This window comes from Cornus florida, unplaced genomic scaffold (genome assembly GCF_030987335.1).
Source record: "Cornus florida cultivar Cherokee Brave unplaced genomic scaffold, ASM3098733v1 CherokeeBrave_3.0.0_Hap2_Chr03, whole genome shotgun sequence".
Classification (NCBI taxonomy): Eukaryota; Viridiplantae; Streptophyta; class Magnoliopsida; order Cornales; family Cornaceae; genus Cornus; species Cornus florida.
This window is the reverse complement of record NW_026775573.1, coordinates 3,371,626-3,392,206: the sequence shown is the minus strand read 5'-3', so window position 1 is coordinate 3,392,206 and position 20,581 is coordinate 3,371,626. Positions and strand designations below refer to the sequence as shown.

General features: G+C 39.4%; 1 protein-coding gene across 2 annotated transcripts in view; it reads right to left on the bottom strand.

Moving 5' to 3' along the window:
• LOC132299083 (BEACH domain-containing protein C2) overlaps positions 1-20,581 on the bottom strand; it is a 63,046-nt gene that overhangs the window by 9,775 nt on the left and 32,690 nt on the right. For both annotated transcript variants that reach the window (XM_059795532.1, XM_059795533.1), the window contains exons 11-28: positions 15,951-16,573; positions 13,807-13,891; positions 13,418-13,612; positions 12,174-12,722; positions 11,940-12,083; positions 11,359-11,838; positions 10,869-11,014; positions 9,814-9,883; positions 9,632-9,715; positions 9,376-9,432; positions 9,178-9,246; positions 9,012-9,098; positions 8,811-8,927; positions 5,055-5,204; positions 4,682-4,766; positions 4,452-4,572; positions 4,177-4,273; positions 3,984-4,097 (exon numbers count right to left, since the gene is read on the bottom strand). In XM_059795532.1, coding sequence (XP_059651515.1) covers positions 3,984-4,097; positions 4,177-4,273; positions 4,452-4,572; positions 4,682-4,766; positions 5,055-5,204; positions 8,811-8,927; positions 9,012-9,098; positions 9,178-9,246; positions 9,376-9,432; positions 9,632-9,715; positions 9,814-9,883; positions 10,869-11,014; positions 11,359-11,838; positions 11,940-12,083; positions 12,174-12,722; positions 13,418-13,612; positions 13,807-13,891; positions 15,951-16,573 — 3,273 coding nt within the window. The remainder of the gene's footprint in view (positions 1-3,983; positions 4,098-4,176; positions 4,274-4,451; positions 4,573-4,681; positions 4,767-5,054; positions 5,205-8,810; positions 8,928-9,011; positions 9,099-9,177; positions 9,247-9,375; positions 9,433-9,631; positions 9,716-9,813; positions 9,884-10,868; positions 11,015-11,358; positions 11,839-11,939; positions 12,084-12,173; positions 12,723-13,417; positions 13,613-13,806; positions 13,892-15,950; positions 16,574-20,581) is intronic.

Below are 20,581 nucleotides of genomic sequence, written 5' to 3'. Positions count from 1 at the left end.
CCTCCAATAATCGCGAGCGTGACGTCTGACTTGGCATCCTCTCCACGCATTGATCAGGCATTTGGAAGACTGAGGCATAACCCAATGCATACCAAATAAGCCAAAAATAAGGTTCCAGCAATTGTATGCCACCGGACAGTGCATAAAGATATGATCCACAGACTCACCACCACGTTTGCATAGACAGCACCAATTAACAATAATATTGCCTCTCTTCCGCAGATTGTCCAACGTCAATATGTTACCCCAGACGGCAGTCCAAACGAAGAATGCCGCTCTAAGTGGAGCCTTAGAGCGCCAAATAGTCTTCCATGGAAAGACAGGACCATCGAAGTTGGAAAGGCGCAGAAACATGGACCGGACATTAAATCTTCCATTGGAAGAAGGAATCCACAAGATGTCATCACTGTCTCTGCCGACTGCCTCCTCCTGCTGATACAACAATTCCAGAAAGGCATAGACCTCTTCCATCTCCCAATCCTGAAAAGAACGTCTAAAGCGCACATCCCAGGTAACCCCACTGCTATCAAGCCGATAGCAATCAGCTACATAGGCGTGTCTATCGACGGTAATACTATAAAGTCTGGGAAAGGAGCAAGACAGCAACTAATCTCCGCACCATAAATCCTCCCAAAATCGGATACATTGACCATCGCACGCCTTGAATCTAATATGTGAAGAGAAGACATCCCAGCTCTTTCGGATAAATTTCCACACACCAACACCCCCCACTATATTGACTGGAAGGGAAGACCAGCCACCGCTCCCTTCCCCAAAACGACAAGAAAAAATCCTTCTCCACTGGCGATGACGTTCCTTGCCGAATCTCCACAACCACTTACCCAAAAGAGCTCTGTTGAAGGGAACCAGCTTTCGGATGCCTAAACCTCCAATCTTCATAGGCTTATAGACTTACTCCCAATTAACGAGATGATACTTGAATTCCTCGTTCCTTCCACCCCATAGAAAGTCCCTTTGGATTTTTTCGATCCTTTCAACAACAAAGCATGGAATTTGGAACAAGGATAAGATAAAGTTGGAAGGCTCAATAGAGTGCTCTTAATAAGGGTAACCTTCCCCCCTTTCAACAACTATTGCTTCTTCCACCCTGCCAACCTCTTCTCGAACCTCTCTATGACGGGATCCCAACTCCCCACCCTCCTAGAGGAGACCCCTAAGGGCAATCCCAAATAAGGGATAGGAAAAGCACCCACCCTGAATCCAAGGACTGTAGCAAAAGAGGAAATATCTGGAACATCTCCGACCAGGACACGCACACTTTTGCTTATGTTGATCTTCAGCCCAGAAACCGCCTGGAAGCAAACAAGGATTCACCTCAAATATCTAAGTTGGGTAACATCGGCATCACAAAAAACCAAGGTGTCATCCACAAACAACAAATGGGAGATCTCCATCTGATGGGCTGATTCTCTTCCCACTCTGAACCCACTGATGAAACCCAAATTCTCTGCCCTCCCCATTAGTCTGCTCAAACCTTCTATGACAATGACGAAAAGAAAAGACGACAGCGGATTTCCTTGTCTCAAGCCCCGAGAACTCCCAAAGAAACCAGCAAGAGTACCGTTCACAAGAACAGAGAACTTAACAGACGAAATGCATGTCTCAATCCATTTCCTCCACTTACTTCCAAACCCCATTCTCTGGAGCAAGTAAAGAAGAAAACTCCAATTAACGTGATCATAAGCTTTTTCAATGTCAAGTTTGCATAAGACACCAGGAACCCCACTTTTCAACCTGGAGTCCACACATTCTCCTACTATAAGAACAAAATCCAGAATATGTCGCCCTCCCAGAAAAGTATTATGGGACTCCGAAATGATTCCATCCATAACATCTCTCATCCTAAAAACAAGAACCTTGGCTATAAGCTTGTAGATACATCCCACTAAACTTAATGGCCGAAAGTCCTTAATATTAGAAGCACCGCCCTTCTTAGGAATGAGGGCAATAAAAGAGGCATTAAGAGACTTTTCGAAAGTGCCATGGGAATGGAATTCCTAGAAAGTACCCATCACCTCATTTCTCACCACCTCCCAGCTCTCCATAAGAAACCACATAGTGAACCCGTCTAACCCTGGAGCTTTGTCACCATTGCAACTCAATAGTGCCTTCAACACTTCCTCTTCAGAAAATGGGATCTCAAGACCATCTCTATCCAAATCAGAAATAGCGTCAAAATGGAGGCCTTCAAACCTAGGTCTCCACCCCAACGTCTCAGTGTAAAGCTTCTGATAAAAGGAGACAATCCCCCTACGCACCTCATCCTCTCTCCATAACTCCGAGTCATTCACAGGAATTCGCCCAATATGATTACTCCTTCTATAAGCATTAGTAAGCCTGTGAAAGAATTTCGTGTTACGGTCCCCTTCTTTGAGCCATAAGGCCCGAGATTTTTTACGCCACGAAATTTCCTCCAAATTAGCAATCTCATCAAAAACCACCTGGCAAGAGACTCTCCTAAAACGCAAAGACTCCAAATCCTGTCCCAACTCTTCAAGACGATCAATCTCAGCAAAGTCAGCCAAAACTCTATTTTTCCTCCATTCCAGATTCCCGAACACCTGCTCATTCCACCTTTCAAGATCGGTTTTGAGGGACTAAAGTTTCTTGGCTAAAACAAAACTGAAAGAACCTGTGATCAGCACCTCCTCCCACCAAGACCGGACTCTCCCTTGAAAATCCTCTGATCTCAACCACATATCTATTTTACTTTGGCATACCCGAGGAATCTCTCCTATCGGAATTGCATTTGTTGGGCAGTTGTGTGGCTGCCTTGCCTCACAACTAACGGTGAGACTGATGTTTTCCACACCAAAGATGGTCATGTCTTCAAGGTAGACAGTCACAGCACGCTGTCTCGAGAAGTTCTGAAATCTTGCTTGGTCAGACGATTCGACAAGGATGTAGGGAGTTTAGAAATGATTGAGGAATGGGCAATGAGGACTTGGAAGATTTCTTGCGGGGTGAGGGTATCACCTCTACCAGACGGTCTTCTTCTGTTTAGATTGCCGTCGGAATCAGAGGCACGAAGGGTGTTGAATTTCGGAAACAAGAAGTGGGGAGGCAGCCACCTCACCATTGATATGTGGTATTTTGCAGTTGGTTGTTCAGCGGTGAAGTTAATGAATAGAAGAAGAGTGGTGATTTGGAAATATTTTAGGGAATATGAAACACTTCATACTTCATAGATATGATAGGATTGCCTAGACGAGGTTGCTAAGCATATTTCCTAAAGAATCTTTGTGACATTGTGCGAGGATGATGATGCACTTTCAAACATGATGCATTATTTTCATTTTTGGTCATTGTTTGGGCAACAAATATGGGAAAATAGAAAAATAAAAAATAAAAAATACAGGAATTAGAAAAAGGCATAGAATTACTATATTCTAATTTCTGAGTGATAAGTAAATAATACAAAAAGACTAAAAGAAGCCCTTCTTATTTTCTAGGGGTTTGGCAAACGCATTAGGTATGGTCCATCTTTCACTACAAGCGCTTATGAGACTTGAGAGCCGAAGAAAAAGAAGAAGACGTGCCATTCATCCCGAATTCAACAATTAAAATTTTAATTATTTCCAACTTCCTTAATCAATAACATAAGCTTTAACAAAGTAAAACATGCAGTAGATCAAAATTACTGTTTATTTTTTCAATTGTTTAATATTTCTTCAAGGATCAGATACATGCAAACATCCATATCTTTCAAATAGTGTGCACATCCCTATAGATGCATGGCCCACCCATGTTTAAGACCAGTTCCCAAATCAAAACCACAAGTTGATATGACGTGAACTTGCAAGTAACCAACTAAATTAGTTCTAGAGTCAGACAAGCGTTACCTGATTACAGAATAGTATACTAGCAAGATTTATATAGACTAGGAGTTCAGTGACGGGGGGTGGGAGGGGAGAAAAAGCACACATATACATATGCAAGGGTATTTGAGTAGCTATATGTACCTGCAAGTGAAGTACATCTGCTAGTGGCATCTTCTTCAAGTGAGGGATGGTAAGAAGTTGGGATGGGGTTTGTCCAAAGTAAGCAATCTGGTCTTGTGAAGCACGTCGTTGTACCTTTTTGGAGATATATTGGGAAAATAAGTAATAGCTATCCAAACAGGAAACACCATAAAAAGAAGGAGAGCTGACATACTGGGTCTGAAATTTTGTCAATATCCACTGCTCCCTCATAGGTAATGTAAAAGAAAACATTGTTCGCCAATATAGCTTCTTTTCCTCGTTGTTTATACCTGAATGTTCCAAATCATATGTCTAAATACCAGCTTTAAGAAAATGTGAGAAATCAATGGAGAAAGACAGTTATTTTTCATCCACCCTTAATCCAAACAGAGAAGATGGAAATGAAAAGAGGAAAAAATGTTAAGAAAGAACATAAAAAAGACCTTTAAACAATACAATGCAGCTTACCCAAATATGAGATCAATCCATTCGTGCAAATGTGCAGAAACATGCTCACTCTCAAGAGCCATTCGATGCTTATGAATGAAATCAACAGGATTTTCAGCCCAATTAGGAAGTCTGACAGAATCTAAAATGGTGAATGAACAAAAAATAAAAATCTTTCAACTAGAGTCTTAGAAAAAAAAAAATAATAGCTTTGCATGTGCTACTGGAACAAAGTATTTAAATGTACACACCAAGCTTTTCTCCAAGTTGAGTTGTACCAAAGTCAATTGTGTTTCCATTGGTTAAAATCTCCGGGAGGTAGAACAATTCAGGAACCTAAGATGAATAGAAAAGGAAAAAGAAAAGACACGTCACTTTCCCAAATAATATACACAAATAAATATAGTTATGCAGACAATTGTAGAAGGGGATGGATAGAAGTCACTGATAAGCAATTGAAGACCACTAAGAAACAAGCAACAATGACGAAATAATAAAAAGTACTTTAGCTGTAATGGTCATAAAAATTCATACCAATTCCTTCACATCCACTAAGAAACAAGCTGTAACGACAATTGAACTAATAAAAGTTTTTTAGCTGTAATGGTCATTAAAAATTCATACCAATTCCTTCACATCGCTCATGTCCTCAAGAACTCCATTCCATGTAGAAGGAATATCCGAAAACATTCTGTCTGCATGGTCAAACTTGCCACCTTGTAGTTGAATTGAAAGAGTAGTGAATGGTTCCACCCTAACAAGATAATACAACACCTGTCATAAAGCACAACCAATCATTAGAAGCATTGTTACTGCAGTTAATTATCACAGCTGCACATTGTATCAAAGGTATGTACCCAAATGACAGTAAATGTAATTGATACAAGAAACGAAGAATACTAGGAAGGCATAACAGTGACAAAATGAAGGGAAAATACTCATCTATAAATAATAAAATCACCCAAAAGAGAAGGAGAAAAAGTCAGCACGTGAAATACAGTTCAGACTCATCCAATGAACTCATTCCTCAGGCAACCAACTAACGTTGCTGAATTTCGGCTTGCTCCTCTTATTCAGCAGTATAAAATTGTAATTCAGAAACATTGGAAAGCCAGGAGGTGGTTCATAGTTCATGAGAAGGTAAACACTATAGATATAGCCAGATAAGATAGCAAACTAAAGCTATAGTAATCCTGGGGTTTCACTGTACATGACATTCCCCTACTCATCTATTTGCTCTTTTTCAAGAACGCTGTATTCATATTTGGCTTCCACCATATGTGTATTTTGTAGTATGGACTCCAGCCCTCCATTAGACTAAAAAGAATTGAATATGCAATTACAAAACATTGCAACTTACTATTCCAGGATCACATCAATTGACATAGTTGCATGCAAACATTACTTGAAAAAAAAAAATTTACCGTCACCAAGTTGCCATAATATACGTAATACCTCCTGTTGAATGGACATGGACCTAACATGACAAAGACATGTTGATACAAAGTCTTGATAATATAATATAGTCTATATAGACACGTTCAGACATATGCATGCTTGTATGCATGTACATGCAAATAGGTACATATTTGTACGAAATGTACATTCTTAAGTATAACGACCACTCTCATACTTCCAATCCCACTTCTTCAATATAAGAATTCCTCTATCAACTTCTATTCTTTTATTTATTTATTTTTCATTTTTTATGACGAGGGCATTACCACACTTTTGGGTGGGAATGACCCCCCTACGTAAACCGCAGGCCCAAGCAACATATTGTGTTGTGTTAGTCCAAAAAAGTCAAGTGAGGCTAGCCCCAATAAGGTAAGCTAAACATCAAAAGTTCACCTTCCAAGCATAGTCTTCAAACAACTACTCTATTCTTAATGTAATATTTTGAATAAAGTGTTATTTGCTATTTGCACAATTAACTTTTACTTTTGATAATAAAAGCAAGCCATATGGCACCCTAGTTTAGTCTATCTTATCAAACTCTACAAAGTGTCTTTTAAATTATAGAAATGTCTATCCTAGTGATGGTAATGAATGATGTGTACAAAGTGTCTTTTAAATTTGGAAGTCACTGATTGATGTTAGGGAGATCATACTTGACAATGTGGATTTTCAGATTAATGGCAGGGACACCAGTCTATTTCTGGATCCTTGGATGCAAAGTATATCTCTTATGAGTCTATGGATTTAGAAGACTAGGCCCTTTTAAGAGGGATGACAGTGTCTATGTTCTCTTGGTGGATAATCAATGGTCCATTCCTTTAGCCTGGCCTCTGGAGATTGTGCAGCGTCTACAGAATCTACAACATACTAGTTGTAACAGGTGGACACTTGCCCATTTACCCAAAAGCTTAAGCTATTAAGTAGTGCTGCATACCCATCCATTTATACCAATCACTCTCCCATCCGGATCCGATGTGGGACAAGTCCCCACTTGTAACATTCTCCCCCACCCAAACTCGCAATGCCCTCGTTGCGGTCGGGCCACCCTGCCTACCCAAGTGGCTCACCCGGTCGCCTTCCAGGCCAGGCGCTTGGCATGGCACCGGATCAAAGACTGGGTCTAGTTCTAATACCAACTGTAATGAGAGGGCGCTTCCCCATTTACCCAAAAGCTTAAGCTATTAGGTAGAGCTGCATACCCACCCAATCATACCCAATCACTCTCCCATCCGGATCCGATGTGGGACAAGTCCCCACTTGTAACACTAGTTCACAAGATTGAATCATATGGAAACATGGGAAATTTTCCTTCAAATCTGCATGGAATCAACGTAGAGTGAAATATGACAGAGTGCAGTGGTATCCTTTGGCTTGGAACACGTGCAGGCCTATGATTTCTATGGCTGTGGTTCTGATCTTACAGAATGTGCATCCCTCTTTTGTTAATCTGAAACGAATAGGGATAGCTATGGCCTCGGTATGTATGAATTGCCTTGCAGCAGAAGATGATTGTGGCCATCTTTTCAGGTCTTGTTCACTGGCCAGAACAGTACGGTGTTGTTTGACTGATATAATTCACTGTAACGAACTGCTACAATTGAACAATTTGGACCAAGTCTTGGGGTGGTTTCTGAACTTGCACCAGAATGAGGATGTGAAGACCAAACTTCGTAAATGTGCTTTCTCTATTACTTTAAGGAGTTTGTGGAAGGAGAGATTCTAGATTGCATGGAGGACATCATAGAACTGCTCATCAGATTGCTATAGATATTAGTTTTCAGTGTTGCGAATCCGTAGGTCTTTCCATTACAGACCTAAATTCTCTTTTCTAATGCATAATCTGTTTTCTTGATTTGTTGTTAGCTGGGGTATGCCTGGTTAACTTTTTGGTTTCTTCTTTCTTGCTTTGTTTCATGTGTCTTGAGTCTCAAGACAGTTTCATTGTACCATATTTTCTTGTATCAATAACATACCACATTCAGGAAGAAAAAAAAAATGATATGTACCAGAAACAAACGTTGATACTTTTTCTGTTTTAAAAGATGAAAATCGAACCCTTAAATCACCCCACCCCTCTGTATTAGATGTCATTATAACAATTTTACCACACTGCTACAATCGCTTTGGCATATACATGACTCCATCTTACAAGTTTTCACAATTTTAAGTGTGATAATATATGTGTTCAAGATACAAACAAGAAACATCAACACCTCATGTCTTTGTTCTTATAATTACCTCAAAGGCAGCTAGTATTCTTCAACTTACCATTCAACCTTCAACACTGGGTATGGCACACTTGCAACCAAGGTTCCAAGTAATAGTAATGGTCATCGTAACAGTAACAATCAAGGGATATATGAGGGTTATGTAATGGTAATGACCGCTAGAGATATCATTTCTTTTTACCTCAAACGGCTCAACTGGCTCGTGCTTAAACTGTACCCATACTCGTGATTTAATCCTAATCCCATTAAAATTATTCCAAAATGAATAAAGCGCTCATATTGAAATATCTGAATTACATAAAAACATCAATTTACATTTAGAAATTAAAGAAAAGTATAAATATTTTTTAACACTTGGCCATGTCACCGTGCCCTTGAATTTTGATATTTAATTACTCCGACGTTTAAAAATACTGAAACCATAAACATGTAACGTAATATTTGATGCAAATACTGAAATGGATACAGCTCAATCATTATCAATTCTTCTTCGTTTGCAATATAATAATTACAACACAAAATCATAAAAAGACAACAAAGAGAACAGGCTACAGTTTTCTTTTAAAAAATCAATAACTGAAAGAAAAGGAGTATTAACGGTCACAAATCACAAGTCATAACTTGTAATAATGGCATTGCATTACCGTGACAAAATAACTAAGCACTTGAAATAAAATAAAATAATAGAACTTACTGTTCCAGCAGTAGAATAATGTGAACCATAATGGAATTTGGGGATGACTGGATCATCAAAGCTGGAATATCTCTCTTGGAATTTCTTTAACCGATCGGCATTTAGTGCACCTATGGGCTGCAAGTACATATAAAGCCATACGTTAGCTGGAAGACTGAAGCCAATAGTAATTTGAGAATCACAATCCAGAATTTGTGACACCTTTGAAAGATCTCGGTAAGAAGACGGATTGGCAAAATCCAAACTTTTTGAACTGTAATCAGAAAGAATCCATGGGAAAACGGGATACTGCAAAGAAGAAAGGAAATTATAGATTAACTTATTCCTCCCTAGAAATTAAAAACTGTGTGATCTTAAGAAGATCCACCTGAGTGATGTCATTATAACTACGTCCAGCAAGTGTGTTGAGCTGCATTAAATATTCAAAATTGCTGATCTGCAGAGGATGTATTAATTAGAAATTTATGGAATTCCTTAACAAAAGAAAATGAGATAGCTGAAACTACAAAGACTGAATGACATAATCAGATGAAATATACACCCAAAGATCATTATTATTTCATACCTCCCACCTAGCCCAACGCTCCATAAGTTGAGTTCTCTTCAGAAGTATTTCAGGCCTCTACAAAATAAATAAATAAATAAAATAAAAATAGTTATATGATTTATAATGTGTTACAATAAAATACATGGAGCCCTCTGATCTGTTAATAAAAATAAACTGACGGCATGCATGGTGGTGCTCCTGTGCTGAAGTGTTATTCCAATTAAACATTTCCAGATCTATCCATAAGACATAAAGGCCACAGGAGGGTAAACACCTGAGTTGCCAGGTAAATATTGTTCAAATGAGGTGGACGTGTTTGAACAATAGCGCGATATGCATTTCTTCTCCCCTCAGTACTCTGAAGCCAGAAATTTCCAAACAAATAAATTGGTTAACTACAACCATCAACGTCATTTAATAAGGGAAATGCAAAATGAATACTCCAAAGACTAATACCCCAAAATCAAAGAAGAAGTTCGACCGATCAACCATAAATAATTCCAGTGCACTTTTTCTCAGAAGATATCTGTAAAGACAATAAACATGGGAGGAAGAGTAAACAAGTTAGAAATGATACATTCTTGAGACAGTCAAAGCAGTTTATGACGGAGAAAAAATGAGAGAAACGCGACTAAAATAGTGCATTGGTGGGGAAGAGTGACATTACATACATTGAGACTAATGATCAGGATAAAGACCAAAACTAAGATGCATTGGATAAAAATGACAAATATGGCAACTTCTGTTCAACTAAATTTATGACCAGAAACAGAGTAGAATGGCAAACAGTATTCATATAACTGCCCCTATTTAGTTGTGATAAATCTTTATTGATACAGCTTACTTGAGTAACAATATTTAAGAGAGGAACCAGATTTTCTTTCTTTACTTTTTTTCTCTTTAACACGACTAAGGGAAACTTCATAAACAGGAAGAGATTACTTTGAATCTTAGAGCCCTTTAAGGGAATGGGGCTCTTGCTGAGGGAGGCCAGAGAGGAAAGTTTAGCGATGGCAGATGTTTGGAAAAGTAAAAGAATTTCTGCTATAATTCTTTTTCTTTTTTTTTTTTTTGGGGGGGGGGGGGGGGGGGGGGGGGGGGGGGGTGTAATTTATCATCTCTCAAGGTAAACATAACCAGAAGCGTAAGACAAATAATTAAAATTTACAAAAAAAGTCCAGCAGAACTCTATTTTCATCATACTTCATTTTCTTCTTTGTGTGTTTGAGTGCGCGTCTGTTGCTACCCAAAGGAAACAACTTAACTACACAGAACTCCATTTCATCATACTTCTTTTTTCTTCTTTTGTGTGTGTGAGTGTGTTAACAACCAAAGGAAATAAAAACTTAACTACATTCAGATCCAGAACTACGGCACATTTACAACTTAGTCCTTTACACTAAAATATTGACTCAAAAGAATCTCAAATGGAGATGTTCAAACTACATGAATGCTGTCATATGACAACAGTAGTAGAATAGTAATTAAAGAAAACACACTTTTCATGTCACCTTCTGCTAAATATTTGATGAAGGGAAGACATCAACCAGCTCTGATCCTTTTCCTGGACTCCACGCTCAGAACTGCAATCCAATCCATCACTCGTTGCATTGCTCTCAGTATTATCAACGATAAAGTTAATTCTTCTTGTTGTTATCTGACAAAGGACATTAGCGAATACGTTTAGTCAAACTTGCAATAATTGGGTGCCATAAGATCAGTAAAACTACTTGAACATAAAAATCTACTGCAAAAAGTATCAACATTGGGTGTCATGAGATCAGTAAAACTACTTGAACACAAAAATCTACTGCTAAAAGTATCAGCATTTTATCCTACACTCATAAATTCAGAACTTTTATTGCATTCAAACTGCATATACTTCACAGATTGATTCTGTAAATGGTAAAAAACTTTTTCTGGATCTTTGTCAGAAAATGCATCTATAAAGCCAAGTAAAGATCAATGCATGAGTAACAATTAACAACATAATCTAGATACCTGAAATGTTCCTCGTAGAACCTTTAACGGCCGGACCATTGAAGACGGAAGCTCAAGAACAATTCTTTCATCAAGTTCACTAGGAACATAGCCAGGGGCAACTGCTGATGGATTTCGCACCAAGTCCTCATTGCTAATAACTTGAGGGTGTCCAGATTCCACTGACGCCTGAAGGGGTTGCTCAGCCATTGCAGACATCCTTGCCTGAATCTCCCCATGCTGTTCTACATTATCTGTCCTACCCACTACATTGTCAATGTCTTCCTGTTCATCATCCTCGTTTACTACCTCCATTGAAATAGCTTCCGCTGCCAAAACAGAGGCTTTAGATGGATTTATGGCATTATCTTGGTCATGTTTCAGCTCCATATGATCTTCATAATTGGCAGCAGCACCCAAATGGTCAGACCCTCTGTAGTTCCTCCTCAAACATTGCCTCATCCTCGAGGAACTTTCCATAACGTCTAGCTTCCAGAAAACCTACACAATCGAGGTTTCATATTTTGAGAAATTGTGATCCTTAAATCTAAAGTAAAAGCATCGAATGAAAAATATGCCAAGGAATGAGGCCAGTAACATACACGCTCAGGATTGCATAAAGGGTCTCTGAACGGCCCAAATAGACATTTCATCTCTATCAAGCAATGGATGAGTTTACGCCACGCACGTATACCAGTATATAGACGATGCCTAGCTATTACATCAACTTGTCTGCGCCTCTCAACCTGAAGATTTGCAAGGCAAATTATTATTATTATTGTAGACTAGTTTAATTAAGTAATGATAACCACCAAGACAAGAAGCAAGAATCGAACCTCAAATCGTTGCATGGTTCTAGCCAAAGCTAAACTACCAACAAGAACAGCAATGAATTTATAGGATAAAGCATTAAAATCTTTCGCATGGACCAATTTTGTATCAACTGACTGCAAGCATTCCATCCAGGCAGTTCCCATTGCTTCAGAAACATTCCATCTTTTTACACGTTCCGTATCACTCTCACTCCTCCGCTGTGCAGATGTGGCCATTGCCACAGCAGTGAGCCCTCTTCCAGAACCAATCTTTGCATTGCGTTCAATATCGCGTGCAGCAGCCAAGGCAGCAGCTTTTGCAGCAGCCTTGTCCTTCGGAACAGCTGACGATTTGCTAGGTACCTCCAAAGGTTTTTGAAAGCTTGAAAATGTTTGAAGCCTACCCGTTTTCCTCTCAAGCAATGAGGAGTGGTCACGTTTAAACTGTGCATTTTTTGCCGGTGTTGTGGTTTCCCCACCAGCAGCACCAGCAGCAATCATTGCCAGTGCCATTGCAGCAGGTGGAGAAGCAAAAGCAGCAGCCCATCCCGGAGAGATCATGGCAAGAGCAGCCTGAACAAATATTAACTGGATGTCTCAGACAACGCAGTAAAATAAAATTCATTGCAAAACTACCAATCTAACATGAGCAGATGGCAAGTATAGCAAAGGATATTAAAGCTCTACATGCAATAACAATAAGAATGCAAGGAGATCCATTTACCCAATTGAAAGAGAACTAAAGAAAAAGAAAGAGTGGGGAAAACAACAACAAAAAGAGGGAAATGCTAAAGTACCAATGAATATTTCTTATTTGTTATCCAAGAAAAGCAAAGAAAATTTTAGTTACCGATAAAACAGAACTTGTATATATATGAGTTATAGACCAAACAAAAAAATATACATATGGTCCGTGCAGAATTTGGGCCAGAGAATTTTCAAGCATAACATGTTTTTACAGTTTTAATGCAGAAAGGAACCTCACATCAAACAAAATCCTGCCTGTGTAACAGAGCAATTATAACATATTTGTTCAAGGAATCTAACATATCATGCATGGCCGTAGACAACTTCTCTTGGCACCATATTACTAAGACATTACACAGAAAACCCAAATAAAGTTTATTTCCCCTCCGTTCCAGAAACCCAGTCGGAAAACAAATTAAGCTGACAATAATAAAAGTCTGACAATTTAAAGACAAGGGAAGACAAAATTGAAGTTTTATATGTCATGAGGGAAAAACATATGAGAGTTGATGTTCAATAACCTCTATTGGTAGGGCATCTGCAGCCAGTGCACGGTCATCAATAGCAAGAGGATTCAAACCATCTGCAGTAGCAAGTTCATGAATTCCTGCCAAAATTGGCCGCCATCTCCTTAAAACAGCAACAAAAGGGGGCAAAATTGCCTCGAGATACTGTTTACGAAGAGGGATTCTATCCCTGCTGACAGCATGCCACACCTGTATCATACATATCGTAATAAGATAACAGCATAACAGTTGCACCAACTGCTCTAGAAGTAAATGAAATAAAGGAAAATTTTAAACTTATAGATATTTTATAGTCAAGAAAAGATGACAGTAGTTAACAGGTGGGTAGAAAAAAAGTAAATCATTAATATATCAGAGCAAAGCTAACTCTGTATGGAACTAACCTCAGAATAGAGAATGCAACATGCAACCAACACCCTCTGTCTCTTAGACTCAGAAATCGGCATGTTCAGAACCGGTGAAAGCACACTGTAAAGCACAAATTATGAGTCAATTTATCCCCAAGATCTTCATGAAAGCATGTTATTGGTAGGGTAACAAAAAAAAGGACGCCACAAAAGGCAACTCAAAAGCTCTGTTATGCATCATAAGATCACTACTGTACCCAAATACTATATCACAATGATGTCTAGTATGCTTGTATGCAAAACTAAAAATTAAAAAGGACTAGAATGAAAACATTTGAATAATATGAGTGTGACAAAACATCTAAAAGATGATGCAACAAATAATGAAAGTAAACAACCAAATAAACTGTGCAAAAGAGAGAGAACTAATACAGAACATAGTGTATACAAATAGAATATTTGCAAGGGATGTTCTGACTCCTCTGTTCTAAATGGAAGAATTGGAAAATCTCCACAGATGGCAAAAATGAAAAAGAGGATACAAGTTAGGTGGTGCCTATTTTAGGCAAAAATAATGCACCAGCTTAGGAATCAATAAGGTAACAATTACACGTGTACACGCAACAAGAGTAATTGTGATAAGTTGTCGGGATGATAAGTGGCAAGATTGGAAAGAAAATAGAGTTTAGTGGACCCTACATCTCATACCATTAAGTAACGAACACTAAAGTACAAGTGAAATGGATTAACCATGCGAAAGGAAGACCAATAAGGATATTGGAGTGAAAGATCAAAATGCTGAAACTAAAACATTCAAAGAGAAAGGAGCAGAAAAGAATCTTTTACTGATATAGGTTGTAGTTTTTCAAGCAGTACTCGACATCCGCAAGCGTTTGATGCAACATGGAAGAACAAAAACAATTTTGGAGTCTAAGAAGAAAAAATTAATTAGCTTGTTTTGCAAGAAAACAATTCTGTAACTAAAAAGCTGTCTGCAAGTTATTTCAGATAAACAACAGTTAACCATAGACTTGAGAATTAAACAAAACAACAATCAGAAAAACAAGTAAGCATCTCCTTTTAACTACTTATGAGAGGTCACTGAAATAACCTGAGGTTAAAAATGGAAAATTACAATCCCCATCTCTGATGCTGGTCCAGCGCACCAGTACTAGAGTCACTCCTCTTGAAAGATGCCAAAGCATTTTTTACTTTTCTTTTTTTTGTTTTTCAGTTCAGATATCAAAGCAAACTTAAGCTGTTTAGTTTTGTTTAAGGAAAAACTAAAACTCTTAAGCTATAATAGTTAAAAATTTGGTGAGACAAAAATCCCACATGACCGCCATTTCAAGAAAGGCATCGAGCTGACTGATCACTAGCAAAGAATATTAAGAGTCTTGGGGAGAATTAAACTCATCAAGGAGACGCCTGAGCTAGTATTGAGTCTCAAAGACTACAGACATCAAAATCTCTTCAATGGTTTATTTTAATTTAATTATCTTAGAAATTTACAAAATTCCGACAAAAAAAAGTGAGAATACAATAAGAATAGTCAAAAGACTATGTAGCTATAAGGTATGAAATTTTGGCACTTGGACCTGAGAAGACATCTGCATTTATTTGTGAAAAAAATTGATCTCACTATTTTAGAACACTATAGATTCTATCATTGTCCAGTCATGGGGAGTATATGCGGGTTCTTCACCATGAGGGTTGTTCTTGTCAAATGTTCATCGTAATACTAAATTGCCACATAGAAGAGAAAGTTTAGACCTAAGTTCTAAGGTTTGAACCAAACACTAGAATTATGAGAGGGGAAGTATAATATTTAGGTGTAAATCTGATAGTTGGGAGAAGGTTTAGATTGTGATTGCAGTGATAATTATGAGTCTAGATAAATAGTAGATGCTACAGGTTGTTGCTAATGACACTGAACAACAACTGTTGAACACCATCTTCTGTTCTTTCAAATTGCCGAAAGGAGAGTATCAAGAAACAAGATGCTTTTAGGCACTTCCGACTGCCCGCAGGGGGGTCACAAACACATAAAGCCACGAATTTCAATTGGTCTGCAGTTGTATCTAATTACAGAGACAATCAAGGACATGTTTAAGAGATTCTGAGAGAGCAAAAAGACGGGGAATAGCCTCAATTGAATGTACGGTCAGTACAGCTAGTACCTCCACAGCAATGCTGATCGTGGTTTCCTTGTTGACATTCGAGCATTTTTATCTAAGGATGCAGTGTTGTCAGCTTGCCCATGTAATCCATCAGCCAATCCATCCTGAATGTTTACATTCCTCATAAGCATGCTATCTTCACCGTCATCTTCTTCCCTCATTGAAGCAAGCGCCATCCGGAGCATGCACAAGAATGGTTGGTCACTGTCCAATAATTGATAAAGTGCTGCCATGCCGCCCATTCCAGTACCAGATCCTCCTCCAATACCAAGACCACCACCAAGTCCAGACTCGTCTAACAACAAAGCTTGGAGCATGGCAATTGACTTCTTTATTAAAGGAAGTTCAATCCAGTTTCCATTTGCATCTTTCTCCAAAGCAGATTTCCAAGATTCCCAGCCACTGCCGCCACCACCAAGTGACTCTGTTTTTAAAGGCAGACCAACTCCATACCACATTCGACTCCTGTATTTCCAACCCACAGCTAAATCCAGAGCGCAGCTCCCATAAGACACAAAAGCACAGGAAACAGACTCATAAGGTTCAGCTGCTGCTGCAGCAGTAAGCCGTTCCATCACTGAGGCAGAAATTTGCCCATATTCATCAGCCATTGATACAAGTACCTGGAAGAAATTTAAACAGATTAATAGTTACCAAAATGGATGGAAATAGGTGAAAACAAGAAAAAAAAATTATTCGTAAACAAAAAGATTCAACTTGAAACCTCTAACAAACCCAATGATACCAAGGAGGAGAGGGCATAGAGGAGCCGTCTTCCACACAAAACAATTAAAGTCAACAATTACAAAACCAACCATATACAGGGCATATCCATATAGATGGAGATCTAATATACATATTGTATAAAATAAAAAATAAAAAGAAAAACAGGCTCTGTTGACATTGTAATGTTAAAAAGAACCGTATTACAGCTGTATTGAAACTGTGCCAACAAAGCAAATCTTGTACTTTTCAAAACCTAAGAATGGATTTGTTGTCTTTTCCAAAGCACAACTTTAGAATTCTTAATTCAACAGAATCCACATTTTTTACTTCAATCGTGCAAACAGTATCTCTACTGACATTTCCAGAGATTCATTTTATAATTCCATGAAATTCTAATAATATCCGTCATTTTTTCCATCAAAAAATGTGAAGTCAATATTTTTGTGATATATATATATATATATATGCAAGTGTTTGAAGATTGTGGTATCTTTTCTTTGCCCCCCACCCCCCCCCCCCCCCCCCCCCCCCCCTCTCTCTCTCTCTCTCTCTCTCTCTCTCTGGTATATTTTCTTCATTGGTGCTTCAATAAAGATTGGCTCTAGTGACTTCAATGGTAGATTCAAAAGTCTCATTCCTGATCTCATCTTTTTTCTAAGTGAAAGAACAAAACATAAGAAAAGATACTTCTTTTCCTTTCCCTTTTTGCTTCTCTACCATGATTCTCCTAAAAACTGAACATAATGAAGTCCAATGTCTACAGAATCTTATGACTCATGCTGCCAATTGTATGTTACATCTGAGATTAATACAACTGTTAACTCAACTCAACATAACCTTCTCCAAACTATTTGGAGTTGGCTAATGAATCTTGTTTCACAAAGATAGCCTCACTAAATCATATGTAGACATGTCTTTCCTAACCATCTCAACCCATGTTGGTTTTGGCCTTCTCCTTCCTTAATATTACCCTCATAAAGGATCACACTATATTCCCTAGTGCAATTATTGGCCGTCACCGGACATGGCCAAACCATCTTAATTGGTATCCTCTCATTTTATGTCTAGAACATGCTACATTAACCATCTCATGGAAGTGTTTATTGTTACCATTAACTAATGTCCATATAGGATTATTTATTTATTTTTTTTTGATAAGTAAGATTTTATTAAAAACGCTCAAAAAGGGGAGCGAAACCCAAAGAAACAAAAGGAACACAAGGGCCAGAGGGCGCCTTAGACCTTCAGAGAGGCCAAAAAAACAATAATTTCCTCCACAAATCCATAATCTCTCCCTGAAACCCAACAAAAAAGAGTAGAAATAACAGAGAACTTAAGCATAGAAACAGGCTTCTTTTTCCCGTCAAAATATCTCCTATTTCTCTCAAGCCAAATACACCACCAGATACAGAGCGGTGTAGCCCTCCAAGCATCCCTAATGCCAGCCCCAACAGAGACGCCTCAATCAACCCTCTAGAGGAGAAAGGCATAGCCCAATGAACCCCAAATAAACGAAGCATCAAATCCCAACAATCTCTGGCCATGCTGCAATGTAAAAGGAGGTGATCAACAGACTCTTCATGACACAAGCACATGTAACAGTGATTGACTACCACCTGATTCCTCCTACTCAGATTATCCTGGGTTAAAATCTTACCCAGAACAGAGGTCCAAGCAAAAAAGGCGACCTTGCGGGGAGCCTTGGACCGCCAAATAGACTTCCAAGGGAAGGGATCTCCATGACCAAACGAAAGGCATCTGAAAAAGGACCTAACCTCAAAACGGCCATGCGTGGTAGGAATCCAGAACCACCGATCTGATCCCCCAATAGAAAACACCTGGCTATACAACAACTCCAGAAAACGAGAAACATCCTCGATCTCCCAATCCTGAAAATGCCTCCTGAAACGAACATCCCAAGACAATCTCCCGTTATCAAGATGATAACAGTCGACAACCATGGCCTGTCGATGAGAAGCAATCCTGTAGAGCCGTGGGAACGCGAGAGCAAGAGGGAGATCCCCACACCAGAGATCCAACCAAAAACTGATCCTCCTTCCATCTTCAATACGAAAACGAACATGCTTGCAGAAATCATCCCAACCCCTCCGAATACAATGCCAAACTCCCACTCCCCTTGGACCACACATTTCTAGGGAGCACCACCCACCACGACTTTCCCCAAATTTGCAAGCAACAACTTTCCTCCATAACCAATGCCTCTCGATCCCAAACCTCCAGAGCCATTTACCAAGAAGAGCCTTATTAAAAGGTAACAACCTCCGAAACCCTAAGCCTCCAAACTGAATTGGACGACACACTTGTTCCCATCGAACCAAGTGAAATTTGAACTCTTCACCTTTCCCCCCCAAAGGAAGTTGCACTGCAATCTTTCAATTCTCTCAGCCACTGAAGAAGGAATCTGAAACAGAGACAAGAAGTATGTAGGCAGGCTAGAAAGGGTGCTCTTAATCAGGGTAACCCGACCCCCCTTGGACAGGTACTGCTTTTTCCAACCCGCCAACCTCCTCTCGACTCTGTCCACAATCGAATCCCATCTCCCCACACATCTCGACGGAGCACCCAAAGGCAATCCTAAATAAGAAATGGGAAAAGAGCCAATGCAACAGCCAAGGATGTGAGCAAACTCCTCAATCTCCGGAACATCCCCAACAGGCACAAGAATACTCTTACCAACATTAACCTTAAGGCCAGAAACAACCTGAAACTAGATCAGAGCGCATCTCAAATACCTCAACTGGGACTCATCCGCATCACAAAACACAATAGTGTCATCTGCAAACATCAAATGAGAAACCTCCAATTGACTAGCAACATTCCTGCCCACCCGAAAGCCACTCAAAAAACCCAATTCCACAGCCCTCTTTAGCAATCTGCTAAGAGCCTCCATCACAAAAAGGAACAGGAAAGGGGAAAGCGGATCCCCTTGTCTCAAACCCCTCGAGCTAGAGAAGAAACCCGACGGCGCTCCATTCACAAGGACAGAGAAACGAGCGCTAGAGATGCAAAAAAAAATCCATCTCCTCCATCGCCCACCGAATCCCATCCTCTCTAACAAGTAGAGAAGGAAACTCCAGCTCACATGATCGTATGCCTTTTCAATATCTAGCTTACAAAGAACACCCGGAACACCGCTGCTCAAACGGGGAATCAACACATTCACTGGCATTAAGAACAGAATCCAGGATCTGCCGACCTCCCACAAAAGCATTCTGAGAGTCAGAAATGACACCATCCATCACCTTCTTCAACCTAGAGGCCAAGACTTTCGCAATCAACTCGTAAAAACATCCCACCAAACTAATAGGGCGGAAGTCTCTAACATCCATTGCCTCTCCCTTCTTCGGAATAAGAACAATAAAAGTTGCATTCAAACTTTTCTCAAAAGAACCCTGTGCGTGGAAGGCATGAAAAGAACCCATCACCTCTTCACGAACCACCTCCCAACACCCCAAAAGGAACCTCATAGTAAAACCATCCGGACCAGGAGCTTTATCCCCATTACAGCTCTTCAGAGCAGAGAGAACTTCCTCTTCTGAAAAAGGCTCTTCCAAAACAGAGCCCTCCTCTCCCGAAATAGAGTCAAAATGAAGCCCATCAAGCAAAGGACGCCAATCAGCTGACTCAGTGAACAAAGACGAAAAGTACTCTGAAAAGCTCTTACTAATCTCCTCCTCTTTATTAATCACCACCCCATCCACCCTAATCCTCCCAATGTGGTTGCCCCTTCTGTGAGCATTAGCAAGTCTATGAAAGAATTTAGTGTTATTGTCACCTTCTTTAAGCCACAAAGCTCTAGATTTCTGTCTCCATGAAATCTCCTCCATAACAGCAATCTCAGCAAACTCTGCTTGACACTCCACCCTCCTAAGTCTCAAAGGACC